This window comes from Giraffa tippelskirchi, chromosome 1 (genome assembly GCF_054371585.1).
Source record: "Giraffa tippelskirchi isolate mGirTip1 chromosome 1, T2T-mGirTip1v1.2.pri, whole genome shotgun sequence".
Taxonomy (NCBI): Eukaryota; Metazoa; Chordata; class Mammalia; order Artiodactyla; family Giraffidae; genus Giraffa; species Giraffa tippelskirchi.
The window spans coordinates 224,707,403-224,721,732 of NC_137275.1; the positions used below are offsets into that span (position 1 = coordinate 224,707,403).

Consider the following 14,330-nt stretch of genomic DNA (forward strand, 5'->3'; position numbering starts at 1 on the left):
CATCTCATCGATTTGCTGAGCATACTTCTCAGCAAATGTAATGGTTTCACTGGGGTTGAGAAAGCTGTAGTGGATCACACTGGCAGAAGACCATGAAACAGTAACGGTGACATTTTTTTGGTACAAGTTTGGCTTTGGGAAGTGCTTTGGAGCTTCTTCTTGGTTCAGCCACTGAGCTGGTCATAGCTGGTTGTCATAGAAAATCCACTTTTCATCACACATCCTAATCCAGTTGAGAAATGGTTCATTGTTGTGTAGAATAAGAGAAGATGATGCTTTAAAATGACCATTTTTTGATTTGTGGTCAGGAGACAGGAATCAAGACCATCCCCAAGAAAAAGAAATGCAAAAAAGCAAAATGGCTGTCTGAGGAGGCCTTACAAATAGCTGTGAAAAGACGGGAAACAAAAAGCAAAGGAGAAAAGGAAAGATATACCCATTTGAATGCAGAGTTTCAAAGAATAGCAAGGAGAGATAAGAAAGCCTTCCTCAGTGATCAGTGCAAAGAAATAGAGGAAAACAATAGAATGGGAAAGACTAGAGATCTCTGCAAGAAAATTAGAGACACCAAGGGAACATTTCATGCAAAGATGGGCTCGATGAAGGACAGAAATGGTATGGACCTAACAAGCAGAAGATATTAAGAAGAGGTAGCAAAAATACACAGAAGAACTGTACAAAAAAGATCTTCACGACCCAGATAATCACGATGGTGTGATCACTCACCTAGAGCCAGACATCCTGGAATGTGAAGTCAAGTGGGCCTTAGGAAGCATGACTACGAACAAAGCTAGTGGAGGTGATGGAATTCCAGTTGAGCTATTTCAAATCCTGAAAGATGATGCTGTGAAAGTGCTGCACTCTATATGCCAGCAAATCTGGAAAACTCAGCAGTGGCCACAGGACTGGAAAATGTCAGTTTTCATTCCAGTCCCAAAGAAAGGCAATGTCAAAGAATGCTCAAACTACCACACAATTGCACTCATCTCACATGCTAATAAAGTAATGCTTAAAATTCTCCAAGCCAGGCTTCAGCAATACGTGAACCATGAACTTCCAGATGTTCAAGCTGGTTTTAGAAAAGGCAGAGGAACCAGAGATCAAATTGCCAACATAAGCTGGATCATCGAAAAAGCAAGAGAGTTCCAGAAAAACATCTATTTCTGCTTTATTGACTATGCCAAAGCCTTTGACTGTGTGGATCACAATAAACGGTGGAAAATTCTGAAAGAGATGGGAATACCAGACCACCTGACCTGCCTCTTGAGAAATCTGAATGCAGGTCAGGAAGCAACAGTTAGAACTGGACATGGAACAATAGACTGGTTCCAAATAGGAAAAGGAGTACGTCAAGACTGTATATTGTCACCCTGCTTATTTAACTTATATGCAGAGTAACTTATATGCAGAGTACATCATGAGAAACGCTGGGCTGGAGGAAGCACAAGCTGGAATCAATATTGCCAAGAGAAATATCAATAACCTTAGATATGCAGACAACACCACCCTTATGGCAGAAAGTGAAGAAGAACTAAAGAGCCTCTTGATGAAAGTGCAAGAGGAGAGTGAAAAAGTTGGCTTAAAGCTCAACATTCAGAAAACTAAGATCATGGCATCTGGTCCCATCACTTCATGGCAGATAGATGGGGAAAGAGTGGAAGCAGTGGCTGACTTTATTTTTTGGGGCTCCAAAATCACTGCAGATGATGATTGCAGCCATGAAATTAAAACACGCTTGCTCCTTGGAAGGAAAGTTATGACCAACTTAGCAGCATATTAAAAAGCAGAGACATTACTTTGTCAACAAAGGTCCGTCTAGTCAAGGCTATGGTTTTTCCAATGGTCATGTATGGATGTGAGAGTTGGACTATAAAGAAAGCTGAGTGCCAAAGAATTGATGCTTTTGAACTGTGGTGTTGGAGAAGACTCTTGAGAGTCCTTTGGACTGCAAGGAGATCCAATCAGTCCATCCTAAAGGAGATCAGTCCTGGGTGTTCATTGGAAGGACTGATGTTGAAGCTGAAACTCCAATACTTTGGCCACCTGATGCGAAGAGCTGAGTCATTTGAAAAGACCCTGATGCTGGGAAGGATTGAGGGCAGGAGGAGAAGGTGACGACAGAGGATGAGATGGCTGGATGGCATCATCGACTCAATGGACATGGGTTTGGGTGGACTCCAGGAGTTGGTGATGGACAGAGAGGCCTGGCGTGCTGTGATTCATGGGGTCGCAAGGAGTCGGACACGACTGAGCGACTGAACTGAACTGAACATGAGGCACCCACTTATCGATATTTTTCACCTTTCCAGATTGCTTCAAATGAATTCTGAATGACTGTAGAATGGGTGACATTGAGTTCTTCGGAAAATTCTCATGTGGTTGTAAGAGGATCAGCTTTGATAATGGCTCTCAGTCGGTCATTGTCAGCTTCCGATGGCCGGCCACCATACGCCTCATCTTCAAGGCTCTCATCTCCTTTGCAAAATTTATTGAACTTCCACTGCACTGTATGTTCATTAGTAGTTCCTGGGCCTAATGTGTTGTTGATGTTGTGAGTTGTCTCTGCTGCTTTATGACCCATTTTGAACTCAAATAAGAAAATTGCTGGAATTTGCTTTTTCTCTAATATCATTTTTATGTATAGTCTAAAATAAACAGCAAGTAATGTCATTAGCAAAAAAAAAACCCATAAAATGAGAAATGAGCATTAAAATGATGTATAGCATAACCACATTTATTTAAGAATATATTCCATGGAGAAGGAAATGGCAACCCACTCCAGTATTCTTGCCTGGAGAATCCCAGGGACGGCGGAGCCTGGTGGGCTGCCGTCTATGGGGTCGCACAGAGTCGGACACGACTGAAGCGACTTAGCAGCAGCAGCAGCAGCTCAGTCCCACTCTCAGAGGTGATTTGACCAGTGTGAGTGCAGCCTGGACTTGGGGAAATTTCAAAGGTCCTTGGGAATTCTGTGCAGCCAAGGTTAACAGCCCCTGTTAATAGATCCTTGCTACTTGCAGTGGGGCTTCCCTTGTGGCTCAGGTGGTAAAGAATCTGTCTGCAATGCAGGAGACCTGGGTTCGATCCCTTGGTTGGGAAGATCCCTTGAAGAAGGGAAAGGCTACCCACTCCAGTATGCTAGCCTGGAGAATCCCATGGACTATATAGTCAACGGGGTCTAAAAGAGTCAGACACGACTGAGCGACTTTCATTCACTTGCGGTGTAGTCCACAGGCCAGCAGCTTTGGCTTCCCTTGGGACCCTACCCCAGACCCATTGAATCCCATGCTGCGTTAAACAAGACCACCCCCACTTCCAGGTAACCAGATTAGCCTCAGCCTCTAAACCAACCACTTCTGCAGCTGGATTCTTCGGTAGCACTTGGCTGAGGCCTGTGCTAAGCTATAGTCTTTGTCTTCTTCGAGCACAAGCCTGGTGACCAGGGGTAACGTGGGTGAGTGGCCTCCAGGCTGTGGAGAGGAGCTAGGCTGGGCAAATGTTTGCTGTGACTAAGCCAGGATCAGAGAATTGACTGTTTGCATACATTGGCCATTGAACTTGCAACTCTGTAAACTGTGCTTCATCCCACTGTATGGGTGTGTGCTTTGGCGTCTGTTACTGACTGCCTCCTCCAAGAGCGGCCCTCTGGGTGTTGACCACCCCCGCCCCCACCAGCTTCCTTAAGCTGGGGTGCAGGAAGGCACAATGCTAGTCTTGTGGCCACTTGCAGGAGAGGGTGCTGGAGTGCCCTTCCCTACCTTGTCCTGTTATGTTATGGGGTCTGTGTATACCCCCTGCTTTGAGCCTGGTCTCAGCTGTTCCTTTCCTTTCCTCTGTCTGACAGTCCCTGTGCCAAATCTAAAATAAAAGCTTATCAGCCATGCATGATGTAAAAAAAAAAAAAAAAAAAAGAATATATTCCAGTATCAAACAGCAAAATTCAGTGCAAAACTGCAATTATTTTTGCACCAACCTAATATCCACTCTGGCTTCTTGACCATTTGTGTAAATGAAGACTGTTGCTCTCCATGTATTTGCTCTCTTTCTCTCTCCCTCCCTTGTCTTTCATCTTTCCTCCTCTTCCTCTTCTTCTTCATCTTTTTAAAAGACTTTTAAAGAGCAGCTTTGAGTTTATAATAAAATTGGGAGGAAGATACAGAGATTTCCCTTATATAGGCATACCTTGTTTTATTGTGCTTTGCTGTTTAGTACTTGCAGATACTGTGTTTTTTTTTTACAAATAGAAGGTATATGGCAACCCTGCATCAAGCAAGTCTGTCAGTGCTATTTTTTTCCAACAGCATTTGTTCACCTCTTGTCCCTATGTCACTTTCAGTAATTATTGCAATATTTCATTATTATTATTTGTTATGGTGATTTGTGATTAGTGACCCTTGATGTTAATATTATAGTTATTTGGGGGAGCCATGAACCACGCCCGTGTAAGATAATTGATAAATGTGTGTATTCTGACTACTCCACCAACTGGCTGTTCCCCTGTCTCTCTCCCTCTCCTTGGGCCTCCCTATTCCCTGAGACACAGCAGTATTGAAATTAGGCTAATTAATAACTTCACAGTGGTCTCTAAGTGCTCAAGTGAAAGGAAGAGTTGCATATCTCTTACTTTAAATAAAAAGCTAGACATGATTAAGCTTAGCGAGGAAGGCACATTGAAAGCCAAGATGGGCCAAAAGTTAGGCCTCTTGCACCAGTCAGCCAAGTTGTGAATGCAAAGGGAGTGTTCTTGAAGGAAATTAAAAGTGCTACTCCAGTGAACACACAAATGATAAGCAAGCGAAACAGCCTTGCTATTGATGTGGAGAAAGTTTTAGTGGTCTGAGATTAGGCCACTAGATTAGATAGAAGATTAAACCACCATAACATTCTGGTAAGCCAAAGCCTAATTCAGAGCAAGGCTCTAAATTTTCAATTTGATGAAAGCTACAGTAAGAAAGCTACAGAAGAAAAGTTTGAAGCTAGCGGAGGCTGGTTCGTGGGATTTAAGGAAAGAAGCCATCCCTTTAACATAAAAGTACAAGGTGAAGAAGTATATATGTTCTGATATAGAACCTACAGCAAGTTTTCCCAAAAATCTTAGCTAAGATAATTAACAAAGGTGGCTACGCTAAACAACAGACTTTCAATGTCAACAAAATGGCCTTTTATTGGAAGAAGATGCCATCTGGGACATTCATAACTAGAGAGGAAAAAATGAATGCCTGGCTTCAAAGCTTCAAAGGACAGACTCACTCTCATATTAGGAGCTAACACAGCTGGTGACTTAAAGTGGAAGCCGGTCTCATTTACCATTTCAAAAGTCACAGAAGTCATGGGGCCCCTAGGAATCCTGCTAAATTCACTCTGCCTGTGCTCTACAAATGAAACAACAACCCCAGATGACAGCACATCTGTTTACAACATGGTTTACTGACTATTTTAACCCCATGATCGAGACCTATTGCTCAGAAAAAAAGGACTTCTTTAAAAACATCACTGTTCGCTGATAATGCAGTTGGTCACCCGAGAGCTCTAATGGAAACGTGCGATGGGCTTAATGTTGTTTCCATGCCTGCTAACACAGCAGCATCTCTGCAGCCCATGGATCAAGAGTAACTTCAACTTTCAAGTCCTGTTATTTAAGAAATACATTTCATAAGGCCGTAGCTGCCCTAGATAGATATTCCTCTGATGGATCTGGAAAAGTACATTGAAAACCTTCTTGAAAGGATTCACCTTTCTAGATGCCATTAAAAACATTCGTGATTCATGGGTATAGGTGAAAATATCAACACAAACAGGAGTTGGAAGGAGTTGATTCCAGTTCTCGTGGATTATCTGAGGGGTTCAAGGCTTAAACTGAGGAGTAACCTCAGATGTGGTGGAAACAGTACGAGAATAGAAGTGCAGCCGGAAGATGTGACTGAATCGCTGCGGTCTCATGATAAAGCGTTAATGGGTGAGGAGTTGCTTCTTATGGATGAGCAAAGAAATGGACTTCTTGAAATGGAATCTACTTCTGGTAATGATGCTGTAATAATTGTTGAAAGTCAACAAAGGATTTAGACTATCACATAAACTTAATTGATAAAGTTGCAGTAGGGTTGAGAGACTTGGTTCCAATTTTGAAAGAAGTTCTGTTGTGGGTAAAAGGCTATCAAACAGCATTGCACACTACAGAGAAATTGTTTGTGAAAGGAAAAGTCACTGATGTGGCAAACTTCACTGTTGTCTTTTTAAAATTTGTTTGTTCTTAATTGGAGGACAATTACAATATTGTGTTGGTTTCCACCGTACATCAGCCGTAGGTATACATGTGTCCCTTCCCTCCTGAATCTCCCTTCTGCCTCTCACCCCCATCCCACCCTCTAGGTTGTCACAGAGCATCCGATTTGATCCCCACGTGTCATACAGCCGATCTCCGCTGGCTGTCTGTTTCACACGTGGCAACGTGTGTGTCTCAGTGCCGCCCTCTCAGTTCGCCCCACCCCGTCCTTCCCCCGCTGTGTTCACAAGTCTGTGCCTCCTTTGCTGCCTCACAAATAGGTTCATTAGTAGATCTTCCTAGATTCCATATATATATGTTGATATACAATATCTGTGTCTTATTCTAAGGAATTTTCACCCCAACCTTCAGCAACTGCCACCCTGATCCGTCAACAGCCACCAGCACTGAGGCACGACCCTCCCCCAACAAAAAGATTATGATTTGCTGAAGGCTCAGATGATGATTAGCATTTTTTAAGCAATAATGTATTTCTTAGTCAAGGTATGTATGTTGGTTTTTTTTTTTAATTAGTTAATTTTCTATTTTTTAAGTTTACAATATTGTATTTGTCTTGCCATACAGGTTTTTTTTTTTTTTTTTTTAAGACATAATGCTATTCGACACTTAATAGACTATAGTATAGGGTAAATATAAGCTTTATATGCACTGAGAAGACAAGGAATTCATGTGACTTGCTTCATTGTGAGAGTTGCTTTATTGCAGTTGTCTGGAACTGAACCCACGACATCTCTGAGGAGTGTCTGTATTCCCTGAACCCACGTATGCACAGTCTGCACCGTTGTCAACACCCCTCACCGGAACAGTACAGTTGTTATGGAGGATACACCTACACTGACACGTCGTCATCCCCTGAAGTCCAGAGTTTACCCCAGGGCTCACTCTTGGGGCACATTCTGTGGGTTTGGACAGATGCGTAATAACGTGAGGGTGGGATGGTTGGATGGCATCACCGACTCGATGGGCAGGAGTTTGAGCGAGCTCCGGGAGCTGGTGATGGACAGGGAAGCCTGGCGTGCTGCAGTCCATGGGGTCGCAGAGAGTCGGACATGACTGAGCGCTGAACTGACTGGTGACTATAGTATCGTTCGGAGTATTTTCACTGCCTTAAAAATCCTGCGGGCTCCACTCATTCATCCCTCCCTCCAAACCCCAGACAACCGCTGATCTTGTCTCCATAGGTCTGCTTTCTTCACTGAATAACGTGTATTGGTACATAGAGAGTTTCTTTGTTCTTTTTTTCCAGCTCTGTGGATGCTGTGATGTTTGCTTAACCAGTTCCCTATTGGAAATAGGGTTTGTTTCTCCTTTTTGGCATTGCAAGCAACGCTGCAATGAATAACCTGCTACAGACTTCGTTTTGTAGGTGGGTAGATATATTTGTGATATGAATACCTAGAAGTGAGAGAATTGCAGAATATTGACTTAGTATTACAGTGGACCTGGAATGGGATTAGCAGTCATCTACAGAAACAGGAATGACCAGAAAAATAACACCCACCTCTAGCAAAGAGTTGGACACGACTGAGCAACTAACGCTTTTCTTTAATGCTAGTACTTACAACAGAGGGAATGTAATGCAGGGAAGTGCTTACGAGGTTTTAGAAGGCCTGAGAGCCTAACTGAGAAAATGAAGCAGAGGCGCCACAGCTTGTAGCCTGGAGAGACAAAATAAAAAACCTGTGTTACTGAATCCCAGAGCTGTGGGTCACCTGTTGGAGACTAGGACCTCTAAGGACCTGTCTAGTGGGGGCTGGGGCCACTAAGGAGGTGCAGACCCTGCTGGAGAAGTGGCTGAGTTAGAAGAGAGAGGGAGAGAAATGTCCTGGCCTTGTCCTTCCCTCCCTGTCTTCCAGTCTTTCAGAAATCAGCTGATGGTGACTTTGAGTGTCACAGTTAACAGAGGTCAGCCCCCTGCAGTCCCGAGGAGTGTGGTGGAAGCACAGAATGGATTCAGAACCTATATGGCCCAGCCCTTATTTTACTCAGCATTTAAGTTCATCCTTTGGCCCTCGTTTAGTACCTTCAAACTTCTGTCTATCATGCAACGGCACGCTCCCCTTGTCCCCAAACAGGAAGAGGGACTCAAAGTCCCATTCGTCACTGTCTCCTTTTTGACTTCAGGATCTACTGATGAGCCTCACCCCTCTCCAGCAGGTCCAGATGTGACTCTTTGTGGCCTGGTGACCTATGAACTAAATTATAAATGCTGCTGCTGCTGCTGCTAAGTCGCTTCAGTCGTGTCCGACTCTGTGCAACCCCACAGATGGCAGCCCAGCAGGCTCCGCCGTCCCTGGGATTCTCCAGGCAAGAACACTGGAGTGGGTTGCCATTGCCTTCTCCAATGCATGAAAGTGAAAAGTGAAAGTGAAGTCGCTCAGTCGTGTCCAACTCTTTTCGACCCCATGGACTGCAGCTACCAGGCTCCTCCGTCCATGGGATTTCCCAGGCAAGAGTACTGGAGTGGGGAGCTATTGCCTTCTCCAATTGTAAATGAAGTCCCACCAACACTCTATACAAAACTGTAGGAGATGGGGAAGGGGGAAAAGTAGAAATCATTGCTTTATAGGTACATAACAAAAATATGCATTTGTACTATCATCCTGATTGCTATAAAGAGTCACAAGGTCACAGTTGATATTTATCACTTTCCTTTTTTATCTCTTATTCCATGTTTCCTTTTTTTTTTTTTTTAAGCTAGCCCTTTGGGTGGTTAGGGTTATCTACTTGTCAGGGTAACTGTATCCGTCAGGATATATTCACAACAACAGAGAACACACCTGGAATTTCAACTGAGAGAATTTAGTATAAGGAATTGGTTAAGTAGTTTTGGCCACCTGATGTGAAGAGCTGACTCACTGGAAAAGACCCTGATGCTGGGAAAGATTGAAGGCAGGAGGAGAAGGGGACGACAGAGGATGAGATGGCTTGATGGCGTCACTGACTCAATGGACACGGATGTGGGTGGACTCCGGGAGTTGGTGATGGACAGGGAAGCCTGGCGTGCTGTGGTTCATGGGGTCACAGAGAGTCGGACACAACTGAGTGACTGAACTGAAGTAGTTTTGGAGAACTGAAAAAGCAAAAAAGGGGATATTGAGCTAACCCACAGCTAGGAACTGTGTGATGAAGCTGTCACTCCCAGGACTGTAGGGACAAAAGAAGCTTGAAGGACAGTACCCTGTGACCTCTGAGACAGCGCCTGAGGCTGACAGTTGATGATATCTTTGATTAGGCATGATGAGGCTGGTTCTAGGAGTATCCCCCCCACCCAAAGCTCAATACTATAATTGTTAAACACTTGTCAGAGAAGACTACATCCTTTCTCCCTCCTCTGCCTTGCAGAATCAAACAGAAAGTCAACTGGCAAAGTAGAAATATAGTTCTCATAGTCCCAACCCTAGCATCACAAAGCAGAGTATTAAAAAGTGGGTTTGGACTGAGAGATGATGGTGTAATAACTGGGACAGCTCGTCACTTTGCCTACTCAATATCCGTATACAACTTTCTACGTCTATTTCAACTTCCAGTACAGGAGTAACAAACTTCAACTTTTCTTTAACAAAATACAATTGTCCTTTGTAGAAATAGGCCCTCTCACCTTTTCCACAAAAAGAAAAGATCGCAAATGTTATTTTACTGATTTTTGGGTGATGTCAGTTACTCCTCAACTTTGGTTATTAGAGTCCCTCTTGAATATCCTGTGAGCTAAAGATGAAACTGTAAAGTTAACCACTAATTCTTTCTTACAGCCATTAATTCTTACAGTGCAAAGGAAGAAAAACTTAGTTTGTATATACACAAATACATAAACACAGATTTATAGAAATACATTAAGCAAAGAAGAAAATAATATTTACGTATTAGTCCCCTCTTCTCTCTGGTCATGAGCCTGTAAGTGATACTAGTAACTTCCTTCTTCCCCTACTCATTCCATATTTCCTTTGCTCTGAGCCAGCAACTATGCCAGGTGGTATCATCCAAAGCTTCCTTCCTGAAGACTCTGAATCTACAGTGATCCCCTCTTGTCTTGGTTGCTGTAGTTTCCCAGTAACTTTTGCAGTGAGAACACAGAGGAGAAAATGTAGATAGGTGACCCAGAGGAGACAGACCCCACTGACGTGGCAACTGGTGACATGGGTGGGAGGAGAGAACAGAAATCTAGATGTGCACTAAAAATTTTACACAGATGTGACCCAGTTCTGGTTTGAGTTTGAATGGAGTGAGATCTAGGCTTTATATAGGGTTATCAACTGCCCTGGTTTGCTCCAGACTGAGGGATTGCCCAGAACCTGAGACTTCCTGCATTAAAACAGGGAAAGTCCCTGGAAAACTGGAATGAGTTCAAAACCCTAGCCTACTATGAACTGGCGAAGGCTGATTAGTGACAGGAGCTTCTTGGCATGAGCACCGAGTCACCTTCTAGGATAACCAGCCCTCAGGGAATAAGCAGTCAAGATGGGGTAGTTGGCCCAGTAGGAAAGCATTAAGTGGTACAGGGAAGTGGTGATTCTTAAGTCTCCACGGCAGCTGTCATTCAGGTCCATCCCCAACCCTTGGAACTCATGGGTCCAATGTCAGTTCTAGGGAGAGAAGAGGTTGGGGGTAAAATCTTTGACACCCCCTGCTCAACAGAGTGTGACCCAGAGGGGACAGATTCTTTCTCACCACAGACCACCCACAGCCCCAGAAATTGAAGGCTCTAGCACGTTAATGACCAGTTGAAGATAGGATGGAAGGTTACAAGGGGTGGGGAGGAGGAACTTGGTAACACGGACTGGCACATGGAGGCCCTGAAATACTCAGCAGGGCAGAATAACATTTATGCAGGTGGGGCATAACTCAGTGAAATTTGTGTTATTACAGCAAAACATAACAGGAGCAGGCCAGGAAGTGGGGAGGCCAGAGGAAACTTGGCAACAGTTAGGCTTTTCTTGAAGCAATTCCAGCAGGCGGGAAAGGATTAGGTTACTTTCTTTGTAATATTGTGCCATCTAGTGTTAATTTTTATGTACTCCTTTGTCCTAGTTCAGTTGCTAAGTCGTGTTAGACTCTTTGAGACCCCATGGAATGCAGCATCCCAGGCTTTCCTGTCTAGTTAAATGCCTAAAAAGAAGCAGAATTAAGAGTCTGAGGACCGTTTCCAAAGTCATCAGTCATGTGTTCTTTTGTTAATTTGACAAATATTGATTGAATAATTTTGATATGCCAGTTACTTTTTTAGGCATTGAGAGTACAGCTGTGGACAAAAACCCTGAACTCATGGATGCTTACAATCTTGTGGGGATAATAAATAAGGTAAATAAGTAAAGTATATAGTATGCTATATGGCTATAAATTTTGAGGAGAAGAAATAAATTAAGGAAGAAAGAATTTAAGTTTAAAATTTTGGAGAAGGGAACTCTATTATTTTAAACCAGGTGATTAGGGAGGCCTCACTGAGAAGATGACCTGTGAATATAACACAGGGATAGTGAGAAACCTTACCTGCCTCCTGAGAAACCAGTATGTGGGTCAAGAAGCAACAGTTAGAACTGAACATGGATCGACTGACTCATTCTAAATTGGGAAAGGAGTACGACAAGGCTGTATGTTGTCACTCTACTGGTTTAACTTGTATGCAGAGGACATCATGCAAAATACGGGGCTGGATGAATCATAAGCCGGAATCAAGTGTGACAGGAGAAATATCAGCAACCTCAGATAATGCAGATGATACCACTCTAATGGCAGAAAGTGAAGAGGAACTAAAGAGCCTCTTGATGAAGGTGAAAGAGGAGAGTGAAAAATCTGGCTTGAAATTTAACATTAAAACAACTAAGCTGATTCATGTTGATGTTTTACAGAAAACAACAAAATTCTGTAAAGCAGTTATCCTTTGATTAAAAAATTAAAAAAAACTAAGGTCATGGCATCCAGTTCCATCACTTCATGACAAATAAAAGGGCACTTGCTCCTTGGAAGGAAGGCTATGACAAACCTTGACAGCCTATTAGAAAGGAGAGACATCACTTTGCCAACAAAGGTCCATATAGTTGAAGCTATAGTTTTTCCAGTAGTCATGTATGGATGTGAAAGTTGGTCCATAAAGAAGGCTGAGAGCCGAAGAATTGATACTTTTGAATTGTGGTGCTGGAGAAGACTCTTGAGAGTCCCTTGGACTGCAAGGAGATCAAACCAGCCATCTAAAGGAAGTCAACTCTGAATATTCATTGGAAGGACTGATGCTGAAGCTCCAATACTTTGGCCTCCTGATGCAAAGAGCCAACTCATTGGAAAAGACTCTGATGCTGGGAAAGACTGAGGGCAGGAGGAGAAGGGAGGAACAGAGAATGAGATGGTTGGGTGGCATCACCGACTCAATGGACATGGGTTTGAGCAAACTCTAGGCGATAGTGAAGGACAAGGAAGCCCGGCGTGCTGCAGTCTATGGAGTCGCAAAGAGTTGGACACGACTGAGCAGCTGAACAACAATGAACGAACTTCAGAAAGTGGGTATAGAGGGAACATATCTCAACATAATAAAAGCCACTTATGGCAAACTCACGGCTAACATCATACTCAGTGGTGGAAAGCTGAAAGCATTTCCTCTAAGATCAGAAATAAGACAACGATGTCCACTCTCACCACTTATATTCAACATAGTTTTGGAAGTTCTGGACACAGTAATCAGGGAAGAAAAATAAAAGAAATTCAAGTTGGAAAAGAAGAAGTAAAACTGCACTGTTTGTAGATGACTTATGCTCTATTATACATAGAAACCCCCCCCAAGACCCCAAAACCCTACCAGAAAACTGCTGGAGCTCATCAATGAATTTGGTAGAGTTGCTAAGTACAAAATTTTAATATACAAAAGTCTTGTGTATATACGTATACGTATATACTATCATAAAGAGAAATTAATAAAATAATTCCACTTACCATCACATCAAAAATAATAAAGTGAAAAGTGAAAGTGATAGTCACTCAGTCATATCCAACTCTTTGTGACCCTATGGACTGTAGCCTGCCAGGCTCCTCTGTCCATGGAATTCTCCAGGAAAGAATACTGGAATGGGTTGCCATTCCCTTCTCCATCAAAAATAATAAAATACCTATGAATAAACCTATTTAAGGAGACAAAAGACCTGTACTCTGAAAACTGTAAGATGCTGATGAAAGAAATTGAAGATGACACAAACAGAAAGATAAAATGTATTCTTGGATTGGAAAATGAATATTGTCAAAATAACCGTAGTCCCCGAAGGCAATCTACAGATTCAGTGCTGCTGTTGCTGCTGCTAAGTCGCTTCAGTCGTGTCCGACTCTGTGCGACCCCATAGACGGCAGCCCACCAGGCTCCGCTGTCCCTGGGATTCTCCAGGCAAGAATACTGGAGTGGGTTGCCATTTCCTTCTCCAGTGCATGAAAGGGAAAAGTGAAAGTGAAGTCGCTCAGTCGTGTCCGACTCTTAGCGACCCCATGGACTGTAGCCTACCAGGCTCCTCCATCCATGGGATTTTCCAGGCAAGAGTACTGGAGTGGGGTGCCATTGCCTTCTCCGACAGATTCAGTGCAATCCCTATCAAATTACCAATGGCATTTTTCACAAAACGAGAACAAAATTTTAAAATGTATGGAAACACAAAAGACTCCAAATAGCTAGAACGATCTTGAGAAAGAAGAACAGAGGTCAGGAGTCACACTCCCTGGCTTTAGGCTACACTGAAAAGCTACAGTTATCAATACTGTATGGTACTGGCACAAAGAAAGACATATAGATCAACAGAAAAGGACAGAAAGCCCAGAAATAAACCCACACACTTATGGTCAATTAATCTCTGACAAAGAAGGTAAGAATATACAATGGAAAAAAGACAGTCTCTTCAATAAGTGACGCTGGGAAAACTGGACAGCTGTATGTAAAAGAATAAAATTAGAACTTCTCTAACACCATATACAAACATAAAATAAAAATGGATTGAAGACCAAAATGTAAGACCAGATAACTATAAAACTCCTAAAGGAAAACATAGGCAGCACACTCTTTGACATAAAGTGCAGCAAT

At 43.0% G+C, this 14,330-nt stretch overlaps 1 protein-coding gene and 1 long non-coding RNA gene across 7 annotated transcripts in view; one reads left to right on the top strand and one right to left on the bottom strand.

Moving 5' to 3' along the window:
* LOC145521129 (uncharacterized) overlaps positions 1 to 14,330 on the top strand; it is a 35,675-nt gene that overhangs the window by 7,403 nt on the left and 13,942 nt on the right. For both annotated transcript variants that reach the window (XR_014065155.1, XR_014065153.1), the window contains exons 3-5: positions 6,613 to 6,766; positions 7,530 to 7,649; positions 11,496 to 11,581. This is a non-coding gene — a long non-coding RNA (uncharacterized LOC145521129). The remainder of the gene's footprint in view (positions 1 to 6,612; positions 6,767 to 7,529; positions 7,650 to 11,495; positions 11,582 to 14,330) is intronic.
* DCDC2C (doublecortin domain containing 2C) overlaps positions 6,952 to 14,330 on the bottom strand; it is an 83,630-nt gene continuing 76,251 nt past the window's right edge. For all 5 annotated transcript variants that reach the window (XM_081529036.1, XM_081529131.1, XM_081529025.1 and 2 more), the window contains 2 exons: positions 7,879 to 7,941; positions 6,952 to 7,678 (listed from right to left, as the gene is read on the bottom strand). In XM_081529036.1, coding sequence (XP_081385162.1) covers positions 7,566 to 7,678; positions 7,879 to 7,941 — 176 coding nt within the window. In that variant the 3' untranslated portion in view covers positions 6,952 to 7,565. The remainder of the gene's footprint in view (positions 7,679 to 7,878; positions 7,942 to 14,330) is intronic.